At 49.5% G+C, this 23,506-nt stretch overlaps 2 protein-coding genes across 2 annotated transcripts; both read right to left on the bottom strand.

Moving 5' to 3' along the window:
• Positions 1-2,967: 2,967 nt before the first annotated feature.
• Positions 2,968-10,683, bottom strand: LOC112422961 (colipase like 1). The gene is given in 4 exon segments (XM_024790596.2): positions 2,968-3,243; positions 3,989-4,111; positions 9,955-9,980; positions 9,983-10,683. Coding segments are annotated over 4 exon segments (360 nt in total). The 5' UTR covers positions 10,050-10,683; the 3' UTR covers positions 2,968-3,099.
• Positions 10,684-11,778: 1,095 nt separating this feature from the next.
• On the bottom strand, positions 11,779-15,183 carry LOC105474510 (colipase like 2). The gene is made up of 3 exons (XM_011729230.3): positions 15,041-15,183; positions 14,178-14,300; positions 11,779-12,105 (listed from the first exon to the last, which is right to left on the bottom strand). Exons 1-3 carry the CDS (start codon positions 15,122-15,124, stop codon positions 12,010-12,012), a joined length of 303 nt encoding a protein of 100 aa, XP_011727532.1. The 5' UTR covers positions 15,125-15,183; the 3' UTR covers positions 11,779-12,009.
• Between the last annotated feature and the right edge of the window lie 8,323 nt (positions 15,184-23,506).

Here is a 23,506-nt window from a genome sequence, read left to right on the forward strand (position 1 = left end):
GAAAATGTCAAAATGTCCCTGGTCTCCAAAAGTAAGTAGGCAGTTGGGCTTTGGGCTCTGCAGAAGCAAGTGACCAAGAGCCCAACTTTTATATAGCTTGCATTTTGTTTCCAACGGCCAGTACTGCTGTAGACTCTCAATTTCTGTTGCTTTTCAGCATCACACGCCTGCACAGCAGAGGCATAGTCTAACCACAGCTCAAAGAACCAGATGGTCCCAACTTACAATGATTTGACTGTTTTTCAACCTTATGATGGTGTGAAAGTGACATGCGTTCAGTAGAACATCAGTAAATTACATGAGATATTCGACACTTTATTCTAAAATAGGTTTTGTGTTATTTTGCTCAGCTAATGTAAGCATTCTGATTGAGCACATTTAAGGTAGGTTAAGCTAAGCTATGATGTTCAGTAGGTTAGGTGTATTAAATGCTTTTTTTTTTTTTTTTTGAGACAGGATCTCACTATGTCACCCAGGCTGGAATGCAGTGGCATGATCGTGGCTCACTACAGCCTTGACATCCTGGGCTCAAGCGATCCTCCCCCCTCAGTCCCCCAAGTAGCTGGAACTACAGGCGTGTGCCACCATACCTGGCTAATTTTTTTTTTTTTTTGGCCGGGGGTGGAGATGGAGTCTCTCTCTGTTGCCTAGGCTGGAGTGCAATAGCACGATCTTGGCTCACTTCAGCCTCCACCTCCCAGGTTCAAGCAATTCTCCTGCCTCAGCCTCCTGAGTAGCTGTGACTATAGGCGCATGCCGCCACATCCAGCTAATTTTTTTTTTTTTTTGTATTTTTAGTAGAGATGGGGTTTCACTGTGTTGCACAGGCTAGTCTCGACCTCCTGAGCTCAGGCAATCTGCCCACCTCGGCCTCCGAAAGTGCTAGGATTACAGGCATGAGCCACCAGGCCCGGACTTATTTTTTAATATTTTTAGTGGAGATGGGGTTTCACCATGATGCCCAGGCTGGTCTTGAACTCCTAGGCTCAAGCAATCCATCCACCTCAGCCTCCCAAAGTGCTGGGATTACAGGCACGAGCCACCACACCTACCCATTAAATGTATTTTCTTTTTTCTTTTTTTTTTTTTGGAGAGAGTCTCACTCTGTCACCCAGGCTGGAATGCAGTGGCACGATCTCGGCTCACTGCAACCTCCGCCTCCCGGGCTCAAGTGATTCTCCTGCCTTAGCCTCCTGAATAGCTGGGATTACAGGCGTGCACCACCACACCTGGCTAATTTTTTGTATTTTTAGTAGAGACAGGGTTTCACCGTGTTAGCCAGGATGGTCTCGATCTCCTGACCTCATGTTCCACCCGCCTCAGCCTCCCAAAGTGCTGAGATTACAGGCATGAGCCACTGCGCCCAGCCTAATTTTTGTATTTTTAGTACAGATGGGGTTTCACCATGTTGGCCAGGCTGGTCTCGAGCTCCTGACCTCAGACGATCCACATGCCTTGGCCTCCCACAGTGCTGGAATTACAGGCATGAGCCACCGCGCTGGGTCCAGAGCTTTTCAGCATGTAGTCTCATTTGTTTATTTTTGCTATTGTTGCCTGTGCTTTTGGTGTCTTATCCAAAAAATCACTGTCAAATCTAATGTCGTGTAATACTTCCCCTATATTTTCTTCTAGGAGTTTAAGGTTTCAGGTCTTATATTTAGGTCTTTAATCAATTTTGAGTTTATTTTTGTGTGTGCTATAAGATAAGGGTCCAATTCCATTCTTTGGCATGTGAATATTCAGTTTTCCCAACACCATTTATTGAAAAGACTATCCTTTTCCTAGGGTGTCTTCTTGGTGCCCTTGTTGAAACTTAATTGACTGTACAGGCTTGGGTTTATTTCTGGGCTCTGTATTCTCCCCTTCCCCTTCTAACTTCTTAGACATTGGGTATCTTTGGGAACTTCTTAGACACTGGGTATCATTGGGTTTCCAGCTTGCCATCTCTCCTTCATAGGTTTTCTCTGAATGGGGAGAGCTCATGTAACACAATGGAAGTCTGGTTATCAGTCTGATACAGTTAGTACAGGACAGCATATTCTACCAAGGTATGGTTCACATTGTTTTGCTGTGACTTACAAGGGGGTGTTCTAAGTACAACCATAGATTACCTCCAAACTCCCCAGCCCTTGCATCCTAAGCCCAACATCCAGGACCGCACGTTTGGCTCAGTTCTGGTGGCTGAATGTGGAACCTTAGGTCCAAAATCTGAAATAATTAACTCCAAAATGTAACCTGAATATAACAGGCACCACGCACAAACAAGCGAGCTATCATCTAACTCGAAAAGCCTCACCACACACTAAGACTTCCTAAAACTCCACTTGACTCATTCTCTCCCCAACCCCACACCACAGTCACTGCTCCAGTCTTTCTCACTCTTTCCTAGGCTCTCCTTCCTTTCTTCTTTTCTTGTCCCTCTTTTCTCTTGCCTCCCAGAAGATTCAGATTCTGCACTTTCCAACTGTGTGACCTTGAAAAAGTTGCTCAACCCCTGTGTCCCTACCTGCAAAACAGAGGTGATAACAGGACAGACCCCATAGGTTTGTTGTAGGACGAAACGAGATCATGTGCATAAGGCACCTAGAGCTGCCCCTAACATCTAGTAAGTGCTCCATAAACATCATCAATTCTTCATACACATGGATGTTTTGTGTACCTTCTTTCACATTTCTGAAATTTAAGGTCGTGGAACTGAAATATCACGTGTGAACTGGGCTTTCGGGGGGTAGATTACAGAGTGGGCTGAAGGCAGAAAGGGATTGGGGTGGGAAGGGAGCTTTGGTCTCCTCTGGGGGACTTTCATTCATGCCCCAACTGGGAAAAGACCCCAAGCCCAACAGTGTCCCTTCCGGCTTCCTCCCTCATATCACCTCCCGCCCCCCCGAAACCTGCACCATGCCCACCCCAGCCCAGCCCACCCAGGCCCCAACTCTGTGGGCAGCAAACATTAAAAAAGCTCTTTATTTCAGTGATGGCGCATCACTCCTTCCCCCTTCCCTCCACTCAGGGTGGAGGCTCTGGAGAACAGGGCGGAGCACAGAGCTCTGGGTAGGGAGGACAGCAGGTGTAGGAGGAGGCAGCAAGAAGGAGGGAGCACTAGAAGAACATTTTCTCAGCCAGCTTCTGCCTTCCAATTTTCTGACAATGGCCAAAGGCAATGGCAGACCATTTCTCACTCTTCCAATATACACAAGTCAGGTTCTGCAGGCAGGGACACTGTCTATATTGGCCAAAGAATGCCTGGGAAAGACAGGACTTTGACCTTGACCTTGCGGGCAGCTCGTCCCTGAGCCCCCAAGCCCAGCCCAGCCCAGCTCCAGGGCCTCCCTGCTTGCCCACAGCCAGGAGCCAGGGATAAAGGATAACTTGACAGCTGCTCAGAGTGGCACCTCTGGCTGCCTTCTCCAGGCTGGCTCCTGGATTGCTCAGTGCCCTCCCAGCTCCAGCCCTTGTAACCCTGCCTGTCACTGATCCATCTGCCTGTCCTAAGTCCATGGACACACCATTGTAAGGCCTCCATGTCTTGTCTTTAAATCCTTCTATGGGCAAATCCACTCCCTCCCCTACACACCCAGCTCAGAGGCTGCCTCTGCCCATTCTCCACTAGGAACACCCGGGGCCACAGCAGAACTCCTGTACTGGATAAAGACGGGGCTCTGGGGCAGAGGCCAGACCTAGCTGTGCCCATTTACTGTACTACTTTCGGCATTTACTGAGAGGACCCCTGGAGAATGAGAACCCACATTAGGGAGTGAAGCATCGCCTCCCCGCCCCCAACCAGGATTCCAAGATCCTAGGGTGGGCTGCCATTTTGGTTCCGTCCACAGGCTCCCCCAGAAGGCTTGGAGGTGCAGTCCCACGGGGGAATTCCAGGCTCCGGGACATTTCCGCCCACCTACCCTTCTTTCCTCCCCAGGAATCTGGCCCGCCCCGTCTCCCCCTTCCCCTGAATTCCCTTTGGCTCCCCCCAGGCGCCGATACCCACCAGCGTTTGACACAGGCTGCCCTCGGACCCCTTCTCCGCGCAGTGCGACTCGCAGATGTCTGGAGCCCGTCGGCAGCACCCAGTCTGGCAGTCCTGGTTCCGGATGCAAACCTCCTTGAGGCCCTGCAGGGAGGGACACGGCCCCGCCAAGCTCCACCGCCCGCCTTCCGCCCTTGCCGCCCGGGGCTTTCTCCCTACGGGGCTCTCCCCAGACTGTGTTCCCACCATCATCTCTGGCTCCTGCCAGGCAGGGCGGTCTCTACGTGGGGGCCAGGGTAAGTCTGTACAGATGGAGGGTGCCTGGAGGGGACTGAACGGTTTTTAAAAGGTTTACTCTTGGTGCCCTCAACACAGGTTGCTTCTCATACACACCAGGGTGGTCTAGACTTCCCTGTCTCTCTCTTGCACTTCATTCTGCTGCAGTCTTCTCTCCCGAAAACTCATACTTACCCTTTCACCGGTGGCTGATGGTCACCTACATTCCCCCCACCCACTCCCCCCCGCCACACACATCAATGACCTCCACCCAGTATTGGGGCTTAGGACAGTAATTAACATTATTGATCACAGCCACCCATCATCTCTGACAATTTCAGTAGTCATTCAACAGGCAAATACTGAGCACCTACTGTGTGCCAGGCACTGTTCCAGGCACTGGGAATACAGCTGGGAACAACAGAAACAGAAATCCCTGTCCACCTGCAGCTGACATTCCGGAGCAGCACTGTCCAACAGAGCCTTCTGCAGTGATGAAAATGTGCTTTTTCTGCTCAGTCCAATAGCCACTAGCCACTGCTGAGCACTTGAAATATGGTAGTGCAACTGAGGAGCTGAATTTAAAACTTTTTTCTTTCTTTTCTTTTCTTCTTTTTTATTTTTTTTCTTTTGAGATGTAGTCTCGCTCCCATCGCGCAGGCTGGAGTGCAGTGGCGCGATCTTGGCTCACTGCAACATCCACCTCCTGGGTTCAAGCAATTCTCCTTCCTCAGCCTCCCGAGTAGCTGCGATTACAGACGTGCGCCACCATGCCCAGCTAATTTTTATATTTTTAGTAGAGACAGGGTTTCACCATGGGCCAGGCTGGTCTCAAACTCCTGACCTCAGGTGATCCACCTGCCTCAGCCTCCCAAAGTGCTAGTAGGATTACAGCTGTGAGCCACCACGCCCAGCCCTCTTTCTTTCCTTTCCTTTTTTTTTTTGGACAAGGTCTCACTCTGTCACCGAGGCTGGAGTGCAGTGGTGCAATTATGGCTCACTGTAGCCTCAGCCTCTGGGTTCAAGCAATCCTCCTGCCTCAGCCTCCCACATAACTGGGACCACAGGCATACACCACCATGCCCAGCTAATTTTTCTATTTTTGTAGAGATGTTACAGGTAGTTAGACAAGCATGAGCGGGGTAGGAGAGGGCCCTCCCCCTCCCACCAGGAATGTCAGGTGATGGTTCAACAGTTATCACATTGCCTCTCCAAAAATGACAATTTGGCAGCTAGGCTCCAGGGAGAGACAATCTCCTAATGGTCCATAGCTGTTAACATTAAAGTGTTCACTGAATGCAGGGGCCAGAGAGAAGCAAAAAGGGCTTCCAGTAAAATCTCAGGTGTTGGGTGAGTGAGCCCGGGAACGCACATTAAGAGAAAAAATGGAGGAGTATGAATTTCCGTGGGGGCACTCCACTGGAAAAGGGAAGAAAGTCTCAGACGGGCATGCGTACAACTTCCTAAACACACTGCGTGTGCTCACTACCCAAGGGTAAGGAGGACACTGCACATGTGGTCAGCTCACCCTAAGGGAAGAATCAGGGGAGAGAGGCACGCGACGCTGGAGGTGGCCAAGGTTAAACACTGCACTTGTCCTTCAAGTTGCACACTTGGGACTCTTCCAAGTGTACTTTCCATTCTTTCCTGCTCTAAAGCTTTTTAATAAACTTCCACTCATGCTCTGAAACCTGCCTCAGTCTCTTTGTCTGCTTTATGCCCCTCAGTCAAATTCTTTCTTCTGAGGAGGCAAGAATTGAGGTTGCTGCAAATGCATGCAGATTCATTGCCAATAACTCAGATACCTTCCACCAGTAAGAGACAGGAGTCTCGCTTTGTTGCCCAGATTGGTCTTGAATCCCTGGGCTCAAACAATCCTCCCACCTTGGCCTCCCAAAATGTTGGGATTACAGCCATGAACCACCACACCTGGCCTGAATTTTAAATTTTGTTGAATTTTCATAAATTTAAATCTAAGTAACTATATGTGGCTAGTGTAAACCAAAAATAAAATTTGAAGCCTCCCACCACCACCAATCCACAGCCATCTCAATGGACTCCCTCCTTGGCCAGAGCACTCTAAAATTTAACCTGAAAGACTGGTTCAGGCCATGACGGGAAGTGGGGGCTGGACATGCCTCATTAATACCCCATTCAGCATTACCATTAACAAAGACCTTAAGTCTGATCAGAAACATGTACAATCTATTTTCTAGGAAGCCTGTTCCTGGAGGCTTCATCTGCATGATAAAACTTTGGTCTCCACAAGCCCTTATCTTAACCCAGACATTCCCTTCTGCTGATAATAGCTCTTTCAACCAATTGCCAATCAGAATATGTTTAAATCTACCTATGACCAGGAATGGAAGTCACGCCCCCCACTTCAAGTTGTCCCACCCTTCCACATTGAACAAATGTAAACCTTACATGTACTGATTGATGTACTATGTCTCCCTAATGTGTACAAAAGCAAGCTGTACCCCAAAAAACAAAACACAACAAAACAAAAAAAAGCAAGGTGCACCCCGGCCACCTGAGGCTGTATCACGGGTGTGTCCCTAACCTTGGCAAAATAAACTTTCTAAATTGACCGAGACCTGTCTCAGATATTTTGGGTTCACACTAGTAACTGCACTATTGGACAAGTAAAGCTCTAAAGAGGGAAGACAGGGAAGAGATACATAAGTGAAATGATAGGGTGTCACAGATAAAACGTTGAGCAAAATAAGTCAGATTTTTTTTTTTTGGAGATAGAGTCTCGCCCTATCGCCCAGGCTGGAGTGCTGTGGCGCAATCTCAGCTCACTGCAAGCTGTGCCTCCCGGGTTCATGCCATTCTCCTGCCTCAGCCTCCTAAGTAGCTGGGATTACAGGTGCCCACCACCATGCCCAGATAATTTTTTTGTATTTTTATTAGAGACGGGGTTTCACTGTGTTAGCCAGGATGGTCTCGATCTCCCAACCTTGTGATCCGCCCACCTCGGCCTAAGTGCTGGAATTACAGGCACGAGTCACCGCACCCTGCATACCCCTGCCTTTTTTTTTTTTTTTTTTTTGAGACAAAGTCTCACTCTACTGCCCAGGCTGGAGTGCAATGGCACGATCTTGGCTCGCTGCAACCTCCACCTCCCGGGTTCAAGCAATTCTCCTGCCTCAGCCTCCCAAGTAGCTGGGATTACAGGCATGTGCCACCATTCCAAGCTAATTTTGTATTTTTGGTAGAGATGGGGTTTCACCATGTTGGTCAGGCTGGTCTCGAACTCTTGACCTCAGGTGATCCACCTGCCTCGGCCTTCCAAAGTGCTAGGATTACAGGCTTGAGCCACTGTGCCTGACCCAGATTTTTTTTTTTTCTAAGTACATACTGTGTGATTTTATCATACAAAGTTCAAAATCAGTCTATAATAATGGAAGTCGCTGGGCACGGTGTAATCATGCCTGTAATCTCAGCACTTTGGAAGGCTGAGGTGGGTGGATCACGAGGTCAGGAGATCGAGACTATCCTAGCTAACGCGGAGAAACCCTGTCTCTACTAAAAATCCAAAAAATTAGCCAGGCGTAGTGGTGGACGCCTATAGTCCCAGCTACTCAGGAGACTGAGGCAGAAGGATGGTGTGAACCTGGGAGGCGGAGCTTGCAGTGAGCCGAGATTGCGCCATTGCACTCCAGCCTGGGCGACAGAGCGAGACTCCATCTCAAAAATAATAATAGTAATAATAATAATAATAATAATAATGGAAGTCAGGAGACAGTTGCCTTTGGTTCTATTGACTAGGGGAGAGTGAGCCTTTTGGGGTGCTGAAAATGTCCTATATCTTGTTCTGATGGCAGTGATGAGGGGGTCTGCATAGATTCAAATCCATTGATTTCTATGTAAACTCAAGATTTGGGCACCTAGTTAGGTGTAATTTTTACCATATATGTTATATATATAAAGCAAGTAATATTTATATTATATATGTATAATCCTATTATGTGTGATTACGTGCTATAAAGAAAATAAAGCAGGAATGGAGGATTGGCTATAGCCGCCTCCCGGCCCCCCTGCTTCCACCCTTGCCAGTGACCTCCCCCAGGTGCCCCCTCACCATCCCCATTCTCGCTTCCACCTCCCCAACCTCCTCAAGTCAGTTCTTCCGAGAACAGCTAGAGGAGTCTTTTTCAAAAGATAATTTCCACAATGTCATTCTCTGGATTCAAAGCCATCACTGGGGCTTTGAATCCACACCTGGCCTGACCCCAGGGCATCTGTGCTTGCTGGCCCTCTGCCCAGAGCACCCTGTCCTGCACTCTTTGCCCGGCTGTCTCCCGCTCCTGCCTCGGGCTGAAGACTTCCTGGACACCAGCAGAGCAGTCCCCATCACCTGGTTGTACTTTGGTCACAACACTTATGACTCTCTGAAATCATCTTATTTATATGTTTTAAAAATAATTTATCTCCCCCTGCTAGCACCTCAGCTCTAGGACACAGATCTTCTGCTCTCATATTCACTGCTGTATTTCTTAACCCCTTGGACTAAAGTCCTTACACATTGCAGGTGCTTTGTAATGTGTAAGGACTTTAGCAGGTGCTGAATGAATAACTGTTGAATAAATGAGAATATTGTAACTCTGTTCCATTTATCTCTCTGATCTCATCTCCCATGATTTCCACTCTCTCCCACTCCTCTTTGCTATTCCTTGAATATGTCAGCACATTTCCACCCCCAGACCTTTGTCCTGGCTGTTCCCTCCATCTGGAACGCTCTTCTCCCAGAGACCTGCCTGCTTTGCCCATTAGGAAGGACTTCCCTCCCTGTAGGCCTTTGCTAAAATTTCCCATTCTTAGTAAGCTCTTCCCTGAGCACCCCATTTAAAACTGCAAACGCTGGCCGGGTGCTGTGGCTCATGCCTGTAATCCCAGCACTTTGGGAGGCCAAGGCAGGTGGATTGCTTGAGGTCAGGAGTTCAAGACTAGCCTGACCAATACGGTGAAACCCTGTCTCTACTAAAAATACAAAAAAAAAACCCAAAATTAGCTGGGCATGGTGGTGGGTGCCTGCAATCCCAGCTACTTGGGAGGCCGAGGCAGGGGAATCGTTTGAACTCAGGAGGCGGAGGTTGCAGTGAGCTGGGATTGCCCCACTGCACTCCAGTCTGGGTGACAAAGCAAGACTCCATCTCAAAAAAAACAAACCAACAAACAAACAAAAAACCCTGCAAACCCTTCTCATACCACCACGTCCCTAGCCCGTTTCTTATTTTCACTTTCCTTGCTTATCACCTGAGATAGATGCCATTATTAACAGCATCTATTGTAAGGTTTTACTTCTTTGCCTCACACACTACAGTGACTGCTCCACAAGGGCAAGGATTTTTATCTTTCTTGCTCACAGACCTATCACTAAATGTAGAAAAATAATTTACATATAGCAGGTACTCAATAAAAATGTGTTGCATGAGTGAATACCTGTCTCCCTCACCACATGTGTGCGTGGGCAGGGGGGCTTTCTCACTTTCACCTCTGTGGCAGCAGCACCTGGCACTGCCCTGGCACAGCTCCCAGGACCAGGGTGTCTTCTCTTTCCTCCGAGACATCCTCCACCCAGCACTCCCTGCTGCCCCCACTTCTGGCCTTCTCCCACACCAGCCTCCATGCCCACTCACTTCCCCAAATAGTACAGGCCTTAGGACAGTGGAGGAGGAGGTGACTGCACTCTCCAGCTTTCTTACCAAAAGGTTGTATTTTGTTGGAGAAAGCCCCTGGTGAGGAGGAAGAGAAAGGAGAATAGAAGGAACAGCAGCAGTAGCCATTGGGGTAGCATCATGGCCCACAAGTGGTGGCGGCTTTTCTAAGGTGCAGCAAAATATCCTGCACACCAACCATGTGGGTGTGCTCCCAGCTGTGGGAACACCAGGTAAAACCAGCACCCAACCCTGTCAGAATTTTCCCATCCTGCACAAAACTCAGGCTAGGCCAATCAGCAAATTCCACCACAATGATTAGTTCAGGCAGACTAAGCCAATCCAATAAGAACCGATCTCAGGATGTTTGCTGAGAATTGTGGAACGGAGATGTTTTCTTTCTCTGAAAGGCACAATATTGATGTACATGGTAGATTTGTGGTTAAGAGCCTGGCCTCTGGGGCAGGATTGTCTGGGTTCAAGTCTCAGTTCCAACCCTTACTCTAGGAGCCTCAATACCCTGTTTGTAAAATAGGGATAATTATAACACCTACTATAGCCCTGTTGTGACAGAAAGATGAGTCAATACAGTTAAGAAAGCACTTTGGGCCAGGCTCAGTGGCTCATGCTTGTAATCCCAGCACTCTGGGAGGCTGAGGCAGGAGGATCACTTGAACCCAGGAGTTCAAGACCAGCCAGGGCAATATACTGAGGCCCTGTCTCTATTAAAAAGAAAGAAAGAAAGAAATTGGCTGGGCATGGTGGCACACACCTGTAGTCCCAGTTACTTGGGAGGCTGACGTGGGAGGATCTTTTGAGCCCAGGGGGTTGAGGCTGCAGTATGCTGCGATTGAGTCACTGCACTCCAGCCTGGGTGCTGTCTTAAATTTTTTTTTTTTTTTTTTGAGACGGAGTCTCGCTCTGTCACCCAGGCTGGAGTGCAGTGGCCGGATCTCAGCTCACTGCAAGCTCCGCCTCCCGGGTTCACGCCATTCTCCTGCCTCAGCCTCCCGAGTAGCTGGGACTACAGGCGCCTGCCACCTCGCCCGGCTAAGTTTTTGTATTTTTAGTAGAGACGGGGTTTCACTGTGTTAGCCAGGATGGTCTCGATCTCCTGACCTCGTGATCCGCCCGTCTCGGCCTCCCAAAGTGCTGGGATTACAGGCTTGAGCCACCGCGCCCGGCCCTTAAATTTTTAAATTAAATGAAAAAGCAAGCACCTCGCACAGTGTCTGGAACACAGGAAATGCTCAATAAATCCTACCTGTTATTAGGCGACACCTGGAATGTCTGTGAGTACTGGGAAGGAATTCAGCCTGAGAGCTGCTGGCTCTGGCCCCACCTGAGGGCTGCCCGACCTCTGGACTTCCACTTCTGATCACCAGGAAATCCCCTCCTCACCCAGACCAATTTGGGTTGGTTTTTAAGATACTTGCAGCAGAAACAGGCCTCACTGCTACCGCAATTATATGACCTAGGGCAAGTCATGTCGCTTCTCTGGGCCTCAGTTTCTTTGTCCATGCAGTGGAACTGACAATACCTGAGACAGCGGAGGCATCGATGCACCAGGTCCCTTTCCCACCACAGGCATTTTTGCATTTATACTTTGCACATTCTCACCAACTCTCTAATGACCTCTACCCTTTTGTGCCCCCCAACCCGCCCCGTGAAACATTCAGATACCTCCACCTAGTCTCTACCTACCACACATCCCTCGATAGGCACCCCAACGTACACTCTACAGGCATATTCCTCAATTCCATCTCTCCCACACAGCCCTCCAGCCCTCCAACCAGAGAATCGGCCCTTTCCCAGACCCAGCCCCTGCTCCACCACACCCTCCCTGCGCCATTCCCTTCCTGGAGTTCTACCCTGAGCTCCGGACAGAGCCAAATCCCATAAGAAGCTCATTCATGCCTCCAGTCTCCCCTTTTGCCTGCCCCCTAGTCTGGTACAATCCCCACCAGGTCTCCTCGCCCAGAAAGTACAGACAGAGGCCAGGCCAGGAAGTGACTTTAATGTCTCAGGAGCTGGATTTGGTGCAAGTTGGTGGCACCCAGGGCCTCTGGCCCCAAGGGAGCAGTGATCAGTCTGCATCTTCCTCTAAATCATATGGCACCGGCTGGCACACATCAAGTCCTTGGATATGCATGTCAAGCCCACCCGGCAAGGGCAGATGATGTTGGTAGCTCCCTTGGTCTGCAGGGAGTGGGTATGAGAATTGGGAGTCACCAGGATGCAGGAAGGATGGGGACTTAAACTTCTTAGGGACCAGAACCAAGAGTACCAGGGCTGGAGTAAGACAGACCTAGGCTGTCTCTACAGCTTGTAACTGCATGACCTTCAGCAAGTCAATGAAGTTTCCTCATCTGTCAAATGGGGACAGTAATAGTAACCCATCTCATAGGGTTGTTGTGAGGACTAAATGAGATAGAGCAGATCAAGTGGTGATAATAAAAAGACCCTTTAGGCCGGGAGCAGTGGCTCACCCCTGTAATCCCAGCGCTTTGGGAGGCCGAGGCGGGTGGATCACCTGAGGTCAGGAGTTTGAGATCAGCCTGGCCAACATGGTCATGTACTAATAATACAAAAATTAGCTGGGCATGGTGGCGCATGCCTGTAATCCCAGCTACTCCAGAGGCTGAGGTAGAGAAATTGCTTGAACCCAGGAGACGGAGGTTGCAGTGGGCCAAGATCACGCCATTGCACTCCAGCCTGGGCAACCAGAGCGAAACTCTGTCTCAAAAAAATAAAAAAAACCCTCTAGCCACTTCAGCTGTAGGGTCAGGCCATGGTAGGGGCCCTGCTGCTTCCTTAGGGCATTGTCAACTCCCCACACAGGGACATAGAGGCTGAGCCCACTCATCCTAGAAAGGTTTGGGCCCAGGGCCAGGTGAACAGGAACAGGGCATACTGAGCATTCTTCTCCCTGCATTCCTAAAAATGAGTGACAACCATGCTGGTCTGCACGCTGTCCTTCCCAGGACCACATAATCTTCCCAACAGCCTGTGGGGTAGGTACTTTAGCCTCTCCTTGTAGATGAGGAAACTAAGGCTCAGAAAGCCATGATGACCTGCTTGAGGTCACAAAGATAGGGTGTGGAAAAGTCAGGATTTAAACTCAGGTCCAACTCCAAAGCTGTGGTCCTGCCACTACAGCGCCATGCTCCTCTCAAGAAATCATGTCACTGTGGCAGGGAGATAGGGACTAGTAAGGGGAAGGTCATTTCCTACTTACCCTGCCTCAGTGATATGAGAGAAGAGATATTCATTCATTCAACAAGCATTTATTGGCTTGGCACAGTGGCTTATGCCTATATTCCCAGCACCTTGGGAGGCCCAGGCAGGTGGATCACCTGAGGTCAGGAGTTCGAGACCAGCTTGGCCAACATGGCAAAACCCCATCTCTACCAAAAATAAAAAAATTAGCCAGGCATAGTGGTGCATCCCTGTAATCCCAGCTACTCAGGAGGCTGAGGCACAAGAATTGCTTGAACCCAGGAGGCAGAGGTTGCAGTGAGCCAAGATCATGCCATTGCACTCCAGCCTGGGTGACAGAGCAAGACTCCATCTCAAAATAAACAAACAAAAATAAGCATTTATTGAGCACCTACTATGTGCAGACACTAAGTTGGGGGTAGGTGCTTCATAGATGAATATGATGCAATCCCTGCCCTTGAAGAGTTCTAATCACTGGGAGAGGCAGAGAAAATACATGGCCAGTTAGGGAGATACATGTCTGACCCCAGGGTACAGGAGCTCCAAGAAGGGAAGGCTTCTCAGAGGAGGTGGCTGGAGTTGTTCTGTACCATGAGTAGGAGTTTGCCAAGTGGAGAAGAGGAAGGGCACCCCAGACAGAGGTGAAAAAACAGGTGGGGCCAGGTGTTTTTTTTTTTTTTTTTTTGAGACGGAGTCTCGCTCTGTCCCCCAGGCTGGAGTGCAGTGGCCAGATCTCAGCTCACTGCAAGCTCCGCCTCCCGGGTTCACGCCATTCTCCTGCCTCAGCCTCCCGAGTAGTTGGGACTACAGGCGCCCGCCCCCGCGCCCGGCTAGTTTTGTGTATTTTTTAGTAGAGACGGGGTTTCACCGTGTTAGCCAGGATGGTCTCGATCTCCTGACCTCGTGATCCGCCCGTCTCGGCCTCCCAAAGTGCTGGGATTACAGGCTTGAGCCACCGCGCCCGGCCTTTTTTTTTTTTTTTTTTTTTTTTTTTTTAACCTCCTCTGCCCGCTTCTCTACTTGCCAGAAGTTGCCCTATCCTAGGGCCTCACCTGGGGCAAGCAGATCATGGTTATTCTGGCCCTGGGGGCACAGAAGGCTCCACCGGATTCCAAGTCCATGAGGCAGCAGCCACTGTAGCACTCAGAGTGGTGGAAGCACCTGTCTGTGATTTTCTGTGGGGACAGGCAGGATGTCTGCCAGGCTGGGGACAATCCCTGAGTTGTGTGGGAGGGTAGGAGAGGGTTCCCACCATTGCCAAAGAGCCCAGGGGTCCAGGAAAAGTTACGAGGTTGTCGCCCCCTGGGGGTACTGGTCCCCCCCAGCCTTACCCCGGCCCCTCAGCAGGACCCGGGGGAGCAGACGAGAGGAGGAGAGGGGGGTTAGCACTTTTCCTTCGGCCTCTCCTTTCCTGGACCGCCCTCACCTCCATGAGTCCCATAGGGTGTGTCCCATTTTGCGGGGCGGGGTTGGGGGGTGGGAATGAGGGGACTGCAGGCTCGAAAAAGAGGGAAAGAGAAGAGGGGAGAGCCCTCGTGCCTGGAAGAATCACTAGACAGTGAGGCGAGGCGGAGAAAGAGGGGGAGAAACCAGAGCAGGCAGGGAGGGTTTGGCTGTGAGCACTTTGGGGAGGCAAGTGAGCCCAGGACTGAGGCCATCGGAAGAGGCACGGGCGGGGGAGGTGGGGGGAGCGAGGGTGCTGGTCATAGGCCAATTTCTCTCCCCTCGAGGCCGCCAGGGGAGAGTGAAGCGGCTTTTGAAGTCCGTCTGAGGATGCCCCAAGCTGCCCGCCGAGGTGTGGTTCCGGACCCACCTCTCCCTTTCAGGCTGCCCGGCGCCTTCGGGCCCCACTGCCCCTGCGGCGGGGCCACCCTCCCCTGCGGTCGCGGCGGGCTGGGCGCGTTCCCTGCCTCACCTTTTTATATTGCGGAAGCGCGCTCCAGAGGGGCATCACCGCCCCCGCCAGGATCCCCGCCACGAGCGCCAGGGCTGCGGCCATGGGCCTGGGCGGCAGAGCAGCGGCGGAGCTCGGAGGGGCAGCGGGATAAACCCTCTTCGCCGGCCACGTGACCCGGCGCCCCAGCCCGCCCCCGCGGAGGAGGGGCGTGGAGGGCGCGGACGCCTGCGGAAGGGAAGGAGGGAGGAACCGCGCTGAGGCTCTCACGGCTGGGATTCTAGACTGTAGGAGCCTCCATACGTGTTACTTCCAAGTAGGAGCTTGAAACTGTAAGATAAAACTATGTTTTTATTGTATTTATTTATTTTACGGACGGAGTCTCACAGTGTCGCCCAGGCTTAAGTGCCGTGGCGCGATCTCGGCTCACTGCCATCTCTGCCTCCCAGGTTCAAGTGATCCTCCTGCCTCAGCCTCCCGAGTAGCTGGGACTACAGGTGTGCGCCACCACACCCAGCTAATTTTTAAAATTTCTGTAGAGACGGGGGTCTCCCATGTCGCCCAGGCTGGTCTCGAACTCCTAGCCTCAAGTGATCGTCCTGCTTCAGCCTCCCAAAGTGCTGTGATTACAGGTGTGAGCCACCGCACCTGGCCTCAAAAATTTTATTGTTATAAAGGGCACAAAACATATATGCTGAAAGAAAAAGAGCTTCCTTCGTGCTGCTGATTTTCTGTCTGCCCTCGCAGCCCCAGATCCTCCGCTTAACTTCAGGATAATCCAGCCCCACCCTCTGGGCTGCTCACACCCGCTGCAGGCCCCATTCTCCTCTTCTGTAAGAACCAGGAGGTGGGACAAGATGGTCTCTAAGTCTTAAATCTCGTGCAGTCCTAATCATTTTATTAATTGTCTAAGGATTCATCTGTGAATTGTGTGAAAGTCAAGATGTGGGGGCAAAATGGAGGGGTGGGAAGAGAAGAAAACTCAGAATGGGGAAGAGGGTTAAGGGAGAGCTGCATAGAGCAATCCTGGAACTGGGGGAGGCAGGTCTTCCTCAGGACTTCCCTATGGATGAAGCTTCCACCTCACCCCGCCTGCCTGCTTCTGCTTTTTTTAATTTCTTTTTTTTTTTTAATTTTGTATTGTTAATATTTGTTATAGAGACAGGTTCTCTTTATGTGTCCAGGCTGTCTTGAACTCATGGGCTCAAGAGATCCTCTTGCCTAGGCCTCCCAAACTGGTGGGATTACAGGCGTGAGCCACCGCTCCAGCCTGCTTCTACTTTTGAAGTTTTGCTTAAGAAATGGACTGAGAAATCCTGTCTTGGTGGGGAATAACAGCCAAGAATAACAGCCCCCACCGCACTCAGAGGACCCTGTATCCATTATTTCCGTGAGCGCTCCCTGTATTAACACTAGCTGTCACAGAGTAATTAACACTGGCTGTCACAACAGAACTCCTGGAATTTCATGGCTTGGCACAATAATGCTTTATGCAAAGTCTGATTTGGGGCAAGAGACCCTTCTTCCATCCTGTAGCCACACCATCTATAAGACTTGCCTCTGGCTGGGCATGGTGGCTCACACCTGTATTCACAGCACTTTGGGAGGCCAAGGTAATAGGATCTCTCTCTCTCTTTTTTTTTTTTTTTGAGACAGAGTCTCACACTATTGCCCAGGCTGGAGTGCAATGGCACAATGTCGGCTCACTGTAACCTCCGCAAAGTGCTGGGATTACAGGTGGGAGCCACCATGCCCGACCGAGTCTCTTGAGCTCAGGAGTTCAAGGCCAGCCCTGGACAATATAGTGAGGCCTCATCATTACAAAAAAAATTTAAGAAATTAGCCAGACATGGTGGCACATGCATGTAGTCCTGGCTACTCGGGAGGCTGAGGCTGCAGTGAGTTATGATCGCTCCACTGCACTCCAGCATGGGCAACAGAGTGAGACCCTGTCTCAAAAACAAAAAAACAAACAAAAAAAACTAGCGTCCAAGGTCTCCATGGAATACCTGCCTTCTCCATTCACAAACCACCTGCTGGAACTAGTCACATGATCCCAACCTTCTAACCTTCTGCAAGGGAGGCTGGGAAATTCAAGGGAGTCTTGGAATATTTAGCATCTACTCTCATTTCTGCTGTGTAACTCTTAGCTCTGTTTTACAGACTAGGAAACTGAAGGCTCAAGATAAAGTTACTTGCCCAAGTAACAAGATGAAATGGCAGAGTCAGATATAAATCCAGGGCATTCTAGCTCCTGGGTCCAAGTTCTTACCACTAAACTACACTGGGAGCGGCCAGAGGGCTTTGCCCCTAGTAAGGGGGTTCCCATCATTAACTATTAAGGGGGGTCCAGCAGTCGTGGTCTGAGCTCTCTTCATATGTGTGTTCTGCTACCTTGGCTAACTAGCGACCCATCCACGCAGATCATTTGTAAACTGGAGATGAGGCCTGGGGACGGATACTTCTTGTACTGCTTCACTGGCTTCCTTTGCCCATACCCCCATGACCGTTAGACACTTGAGAAGTATTGTTGACTGCTTAGGAAAGTGGCAAATTTGAAGGCAAGGGGCCAGCAACTGTGTGTCAGGGTTGGCAGCCCCTGGGGAACCCACTGAAGGCTCTGAGGGGTGGTGAAGCCGCCGGAATTCTGTACAAAATATTATGTGCATGGATTTTTTTTTTTCTTTTTCTTTTTCTTAAGCCAGAGATCTTCTGGTTTCCTCAAAAACAACTGGTTCAGAACCTTTATTTTCAGTTGAGGAAACTGAGGCCCAGAGAGGGCAAGGACTTCTCCCAGTGACTCAGCTGGTAAGTAGCAGAGCCAGGCCTAGCTCTGCTCCTGACTCTAAGTCCTGTGCTTTTTCTCCTGTACCATGGCCTGCCAGCACTGGTCACAGGCACATGTCCAGGGTACCTCTGCGTTTCGGGGGAGTAGGAACCATATCACCAGGGTCTCCAGCGCTGGGAATCACTGAGCTGCCTGACCTGTGGGCATGGCCACAGCTCTGCCCAGGGCCCAAAACTGGCCACCTCAGACTTCAGTGAGCAGAAGGGGGTCAGTTCAGGACAGGGGAGCACCTTGCTGGTGGACTTCTTTCCCCCTATTTCCTGCCCCTTCACCTTCCCCTCCTCTGATAGTCTTTAATGTCTCACTTCTTTTCTTCTGCATCTTTCTGGTGGCCCAAGTGGTGGTTTCCATGACAATGTTCTCCCTGGTCTTCAGCAAAATGAAAACAATAAGGATAATGTAGTAGTGTTTTTGTTAAAGGTAAATATATTAAATTTATTATTATTAAACAAAAACAAATGTTTGAGACGTCACCCAGGCTGTAGTGCAGTGGCACGACCTTGGCTTACTGCAGCCTTCGCTTCCTGGGTTCAAGAGTCTCCTGCCTCAGCCCCCCTCCAAGTAGCTGGGACTACAGGTGCGCGCCACTACGCCTGGCTAATTTTTGTATTTTTAGTAGAGGTAGCGTCTCAACATACTGCCCAGTCAAAGAAATGTATTTAATTTAAAAAGTGATTATTTATTTTGAAATTACATCTTTTCTACTTCTTTGGTGTTAAAATGTGCTTTTATGAAATAATGGCCATCAGGGGTTCAAGACCAACCTGGCAACAAAGTGAGACCTCTGTCTCTACAAAAAATAAAAAAATTAACTGGGCGTGGTGGCATCTGCCTATGGTCCCAAATACATGGGAGACTGAGGTGAGAGGAGCTCGAACCTGGGAGATTGAGGCTGCAGTGAGCCATGAGATAGACTGTCTCAAAAAAGTAATAATAATTAAAATAAATAAAATGGTGATGGTATTTGGAGGTAAAAAATAACAAATAAAATATTTAAAAATATATTTTAAAAAAGCAATAATAGCCACGATACAGTAGTAGTTTTGTTTCATTGTTCATGTTCTTTTTTTGGGCATATATATATATATATATATACACACACACACATACACACACACACATATATATATATATATATATATTTTTTTTTTTTTTGAGACTGAGTCTTGTGCTGTCACCCAGGTTGGAGTGTGGTGCCATCTTGGCTCACTGCAACCTCTGTCTCCCAGGTTCAAGCAATTCTCCTGCCTCAGCCTCCCGAGTAGCTGGGATTACAGGCACCTGCCACCGTGCTCGGCTAATTTTTGTCTTTTTAGTAGAGACGGGGTTTCACCATGTTGGCCAGGCTGGTCTTGAACCCCTGACCTTAGGTGATCCACCGGCCTCCCAAAGTACTGGGATTACAGGCTTGAGCCACCGAGACTGGCTTTTGGCCAATATATTAAATATATGTGCACAAATTCTCAGTCCTCAAAATTTTCTGGAGGTCTTATCAGTCTTTGAAATCCAAAATAAAATCCTGGGGAAAACTGACCTTGTGAAAATTGTGCATTACTCAAGTCCTCCTAAAGGAACTCTAAAAGTAATCTGGGGAGAGTGAGGAATAAGTGGGTGCCCTAAGAGTTTGAAATGCGAAAATAGATCCTCAAAGCCTTCCTAGACAAGAGGACCAGAGTAGGAAGTGTTTGGAGGTGAGGAGGTGGAGGCCTCAAGCTTGTATGTCTCGGACTCTGGCAGGAGAGGGCCATGCTGTTTCGCTAAGCCTTGAAGGGGGACTAGGATTTGGTAAGCAGAGACTAAGGGTTTCCAAGCAGGGGTACAGAGTGGCTAAAGGTTTGGAGGTGACAGTGAATAGCTGCGAGTAGAACAGCAAGGAGATGGTGTCTGCTTGTGGGGGATACAGATTGGAGATGGGGTGGTCAACGTGCCGGGGAACTTGAGGGTCTGTGAGAATAGCCCCTGTTGAGGTGGCTCCTCGGTGGAAAGCTGGGCTGGTGGCGGCAGTGCTAGAGTCAGAGCAGGGGGACCTGAGCCATTGAGCCAGGGGTGCAGGGTGAGGGTGGGGTTGCCCGGCTCTGTCTGTAAGGTCTCTAGAAGGAGAGGCCCAGCATGCCCAAGGGACATCAGCTCTTTCCCAGCTTCTAGTCACCCTACCCACACAACATACTCTGAACCAGGGGCAGGGCTCAGCACACACACTTCTCATTTTATTTCTTCCCGGGACAGGCTGGCCCTGCTGAGAGGCTATCAGCTCAGCTTGGGAGAAAGACAGGCCTGGAAGGAGAGGAGGGAGCTGACCTGCCGCCTCCTCCTGGACTGGGCTGGCCCTTTGACCCTAGGGCTTTGGCCTGAAGGACAGAGTGGGCGGTGGTGTCTGGAGACCAGGTGTGCTGCCCCATTGCCTTCACCCATGGGAGGGGACTGAGCTTTTCTAAGCAGCTTAGCCTGTGACAGGGGCCTTCCTCAGAGGGGCCAAGGAGGGCTCCCTACAACCTCTGTGTTCAGGCAAAAGGTTCATGCACAGAGAGGTCTCCAGAGGGGACATAGCAAGGGAATGCCCCGTTCTGCCATCCTGCCATGCCGCCTGTGCGTAGCGTGCATGTGTAGACTTGCTGGCACTAGAGTCCCTTCCTTCTCCCACTCGGTGAGTCTGAGCCACATTTGTGCCCAGTTGCCTTGGCAGTGAGGGCCCCTTGCTTACCTCAAGGAGCCATGAGGGAGTCACAACTCCTGCAGCTGCAAGTGAAAGAATTCCAGCCAAATTATGTAATTTTCACACTAAAAAGCAAAAGAAACAGTATTGGGTGAGTCGCCATGTGAGGCTGGCCTCAGGGCTCCAAAGAGGAACCACTGACAGGTGTCTCTCTCTCCAGCGTCAGCCTTCAGGCAGTCTCATTTCCTCTCAGGGAGGGAGACTGCCTCCCTGTGGGGGCAGCAGGGAGCTGTACACAGCTCTATGCACCTCCCTTCACACCCATCTAGAAATCCCTAGAAGGCGGCCGGGCGCGGTGGCTCAAGCCTGTAATCCCAACACTTTGGGAGGCTGAGGCGGGCGGACCACGCGATCAGGAGTTTGAGACCAGCCTGACCAACATAATGAAACCCCGTTTCTACTAAAAATACAAAAATTAGCCAGGTGTGGTGGCATGTGCCTGTAACCCCCAACTACTTAGGAGGCTGAGGCAGAAGGATCGCTTGAACCCGGGAGGCAGAGGTTGCAGTGAGCCAAGATCGCACCACTGCACTCCAACCTAGGTGACAGAGTGAGACTCCGTCTCAAAAAAAAAAAAAAAAAGCTGGTTAGGATGCACCAAATTGGTTTCATTGCCCGCTTACCATCCATCAATTGCTCTACCAGTCTGTTGAGTCCACTAGGTTCGTCTGTCCAACTGACTGTATACATCTTGGTGGTCTCCATTCCATTTACCTATTCATTCATCATTCATTCACGTATTCAACAAACGTTTAGTGATACCTATCATATGTCAGGTACCTTAACATCAGAGCTCAGTTGCAGATAAGAGATACCACCGTGCTTATTTTAAGCAGAAAGGAATGTAATACAGATAATCGAGGGCTGACAAAGACATTGAAATGACTGGAAGAGTGGAAACCAGACTGAGCCTCCAGGAATGACTTAAAAAACGAAACGAAACAACCTTGCAGAACTGAGCTACCAGGGGAGCTACTACGCTGCCACCATCAGGCAGGCGAGGAGGCAGGTAGTCGTCACTGCAGCTGTGGTCCCGGGAACACACACGTTAGCTGTGATACTGGGGTTCAGGAAGCTGCCATGAAAGATTATTGCCTGCCAGGTGCAGTGGCTCACACCTGTAATCCCAGCAGTTTGGGAGGCCAAGGTGGGAAGATTGCTTGAGCTCAGGAGTTCAAGACCAGCTTGGGCAACATAGCAAGGCCTGGTCTTTACAAAAAAAAAAATTAAAAATTAAACTGTAGTCCCAGCTGTAGTCACACCTGTAGTCCCAGCACTTGGGAGGTTGAGGTGGGAAGATCGTTTGAGCCTGGGAGATTGAGGCTGTAGTGAGCTATGATTGCATCACTGCACTCCAGGAAAACTATTGCCTGTAGGCAGGTGTGGTGGCTCACGCCTATAATATTAGCACTTTGGGAGGCCAAGGCAGGAGGGTTGCTTGAGGCCAGGAGTTTGAGATCAGCCTGGGCAACATAGTGATACCCCTGTCTCTACAGGGAAAAAAAAAAAAAAAATTGCCGGATGTGATGGCTCACGCCTGTAATCCCAGCACTTTGGGAGGCCAAGATGGGCAGATCACGAGGTCAGGAGATTAAGACTATCCTGGCTAACACAGTGAAACCCCTTCTCTACTAAAAAAATACAAAAAATTAGCTGGGCATGGTGGCGGGCACCTGTAGTCCCAGCTACTCAGGAGGCTGAGGCAGGAGAATGGCGTGAACCCAGGAGGCGGAGCTTGCAGTGAGCCAAGATGGCGCCACTGCACTCCAGCCTGGGCAACAGAGCGAGATTCCGTCTCAAGGAAAAAAAAAAAAATTAGCTGAGTGTGATGGTGTGCACCTCATAGTCCCGGCTACTCAGGAGGCTGAGGTGGGAGGATCACTTAAACCTAGGAGTTTGGAGTTACAGTGAGCTATGATCATAGCACTGCACTCCAGCCTGGGCAACACCCTGTCTCTAAAAAAAAAAAAGTATTGCCTGCGTCTTCCCTAGCCAAAAACAAAACAAAACAAAACAAAAACAGTATGCCTCCTACAAATGCCACTGCCCTCCTTTACCTCCACGAAGATTAGGCTTTAGATAGTGCCTGTGATCAGCAATCACACCTAGGTCTACCACTGTAGTGTTTAGCTTTTCTGCCCTGCAGTGCAGGAAGGGACACCAGAAGGAGATGAAAGAAAAGCTGAACAAGCCGTGCTACAGCAGCCACTATAGGGAAAAGTGCTTGGAAGTGGCACAGGTTACTTGGAGAGGGTGAAGTTAGTTTTCTACTTCCTATTTGAAATCTTCAGTTTTTACAACTGCAAATCACTTTTTTTTTTTTTCTTTTTGAAGACAGGGTCTCACTCTGTTGCCCAAGCTGGAGTGCAGTGGCATGATCATAACTTACTACAGCCTTGGCCTTCTGGGCTCAAGTGATCCTCCTTCCTCAGCCTCCCAAGGCTAGGACTATAAGTGCACGCCACCACACCTGGCTTTTTTTTTTTTTTTTTTTTAGCCTTTTAAAGATTATTTGTCTTTCAGTGCTTCAACATGATGCCAAAACAATAGACTGAATACAAATAGCAAGGAAAGGAATCAAACATTTATAAGATATTTATTATTTTTCTGACCAAAGTGCAATGATTTTTAATTTTTTTTAAACAACTATAAAAAGAAGTATTCAAGAAAATAAAACACAAATGGGAAATTTAACTAGATTGCTTCTTCTAATTAATCCTAACCTTGTGTTTGGTCTAGAAAACAAACAAAAAAACATTTGAAGTGTTACTAAAATGCTAATTGAATCATTTTAGCATAAATCTAGCCACATGCATTTCAAGGTTCCACTGCTAGAAATTTTGTTAAGATCAGTTGAATCATGAGTAACACCATATAATAGAGGATGAGGAACACAAGCATTAGATGTGATCCTTGCCCCATACCC

Source organism: Macaca nemestrina, chromosome 5, assembly GCF_043159975.1.
Source record: "Macaca nemestrina isolate mMacNem1 chromosome 5, mMacNem.hap1, whole genome shotgun sequence".
NCBI classification, from domain to species: Eukaryota; Metazoa; Chordata; class Mammalia; order Primates; family Cercopithecidae; genus Macaca; species Macaca nemestrina.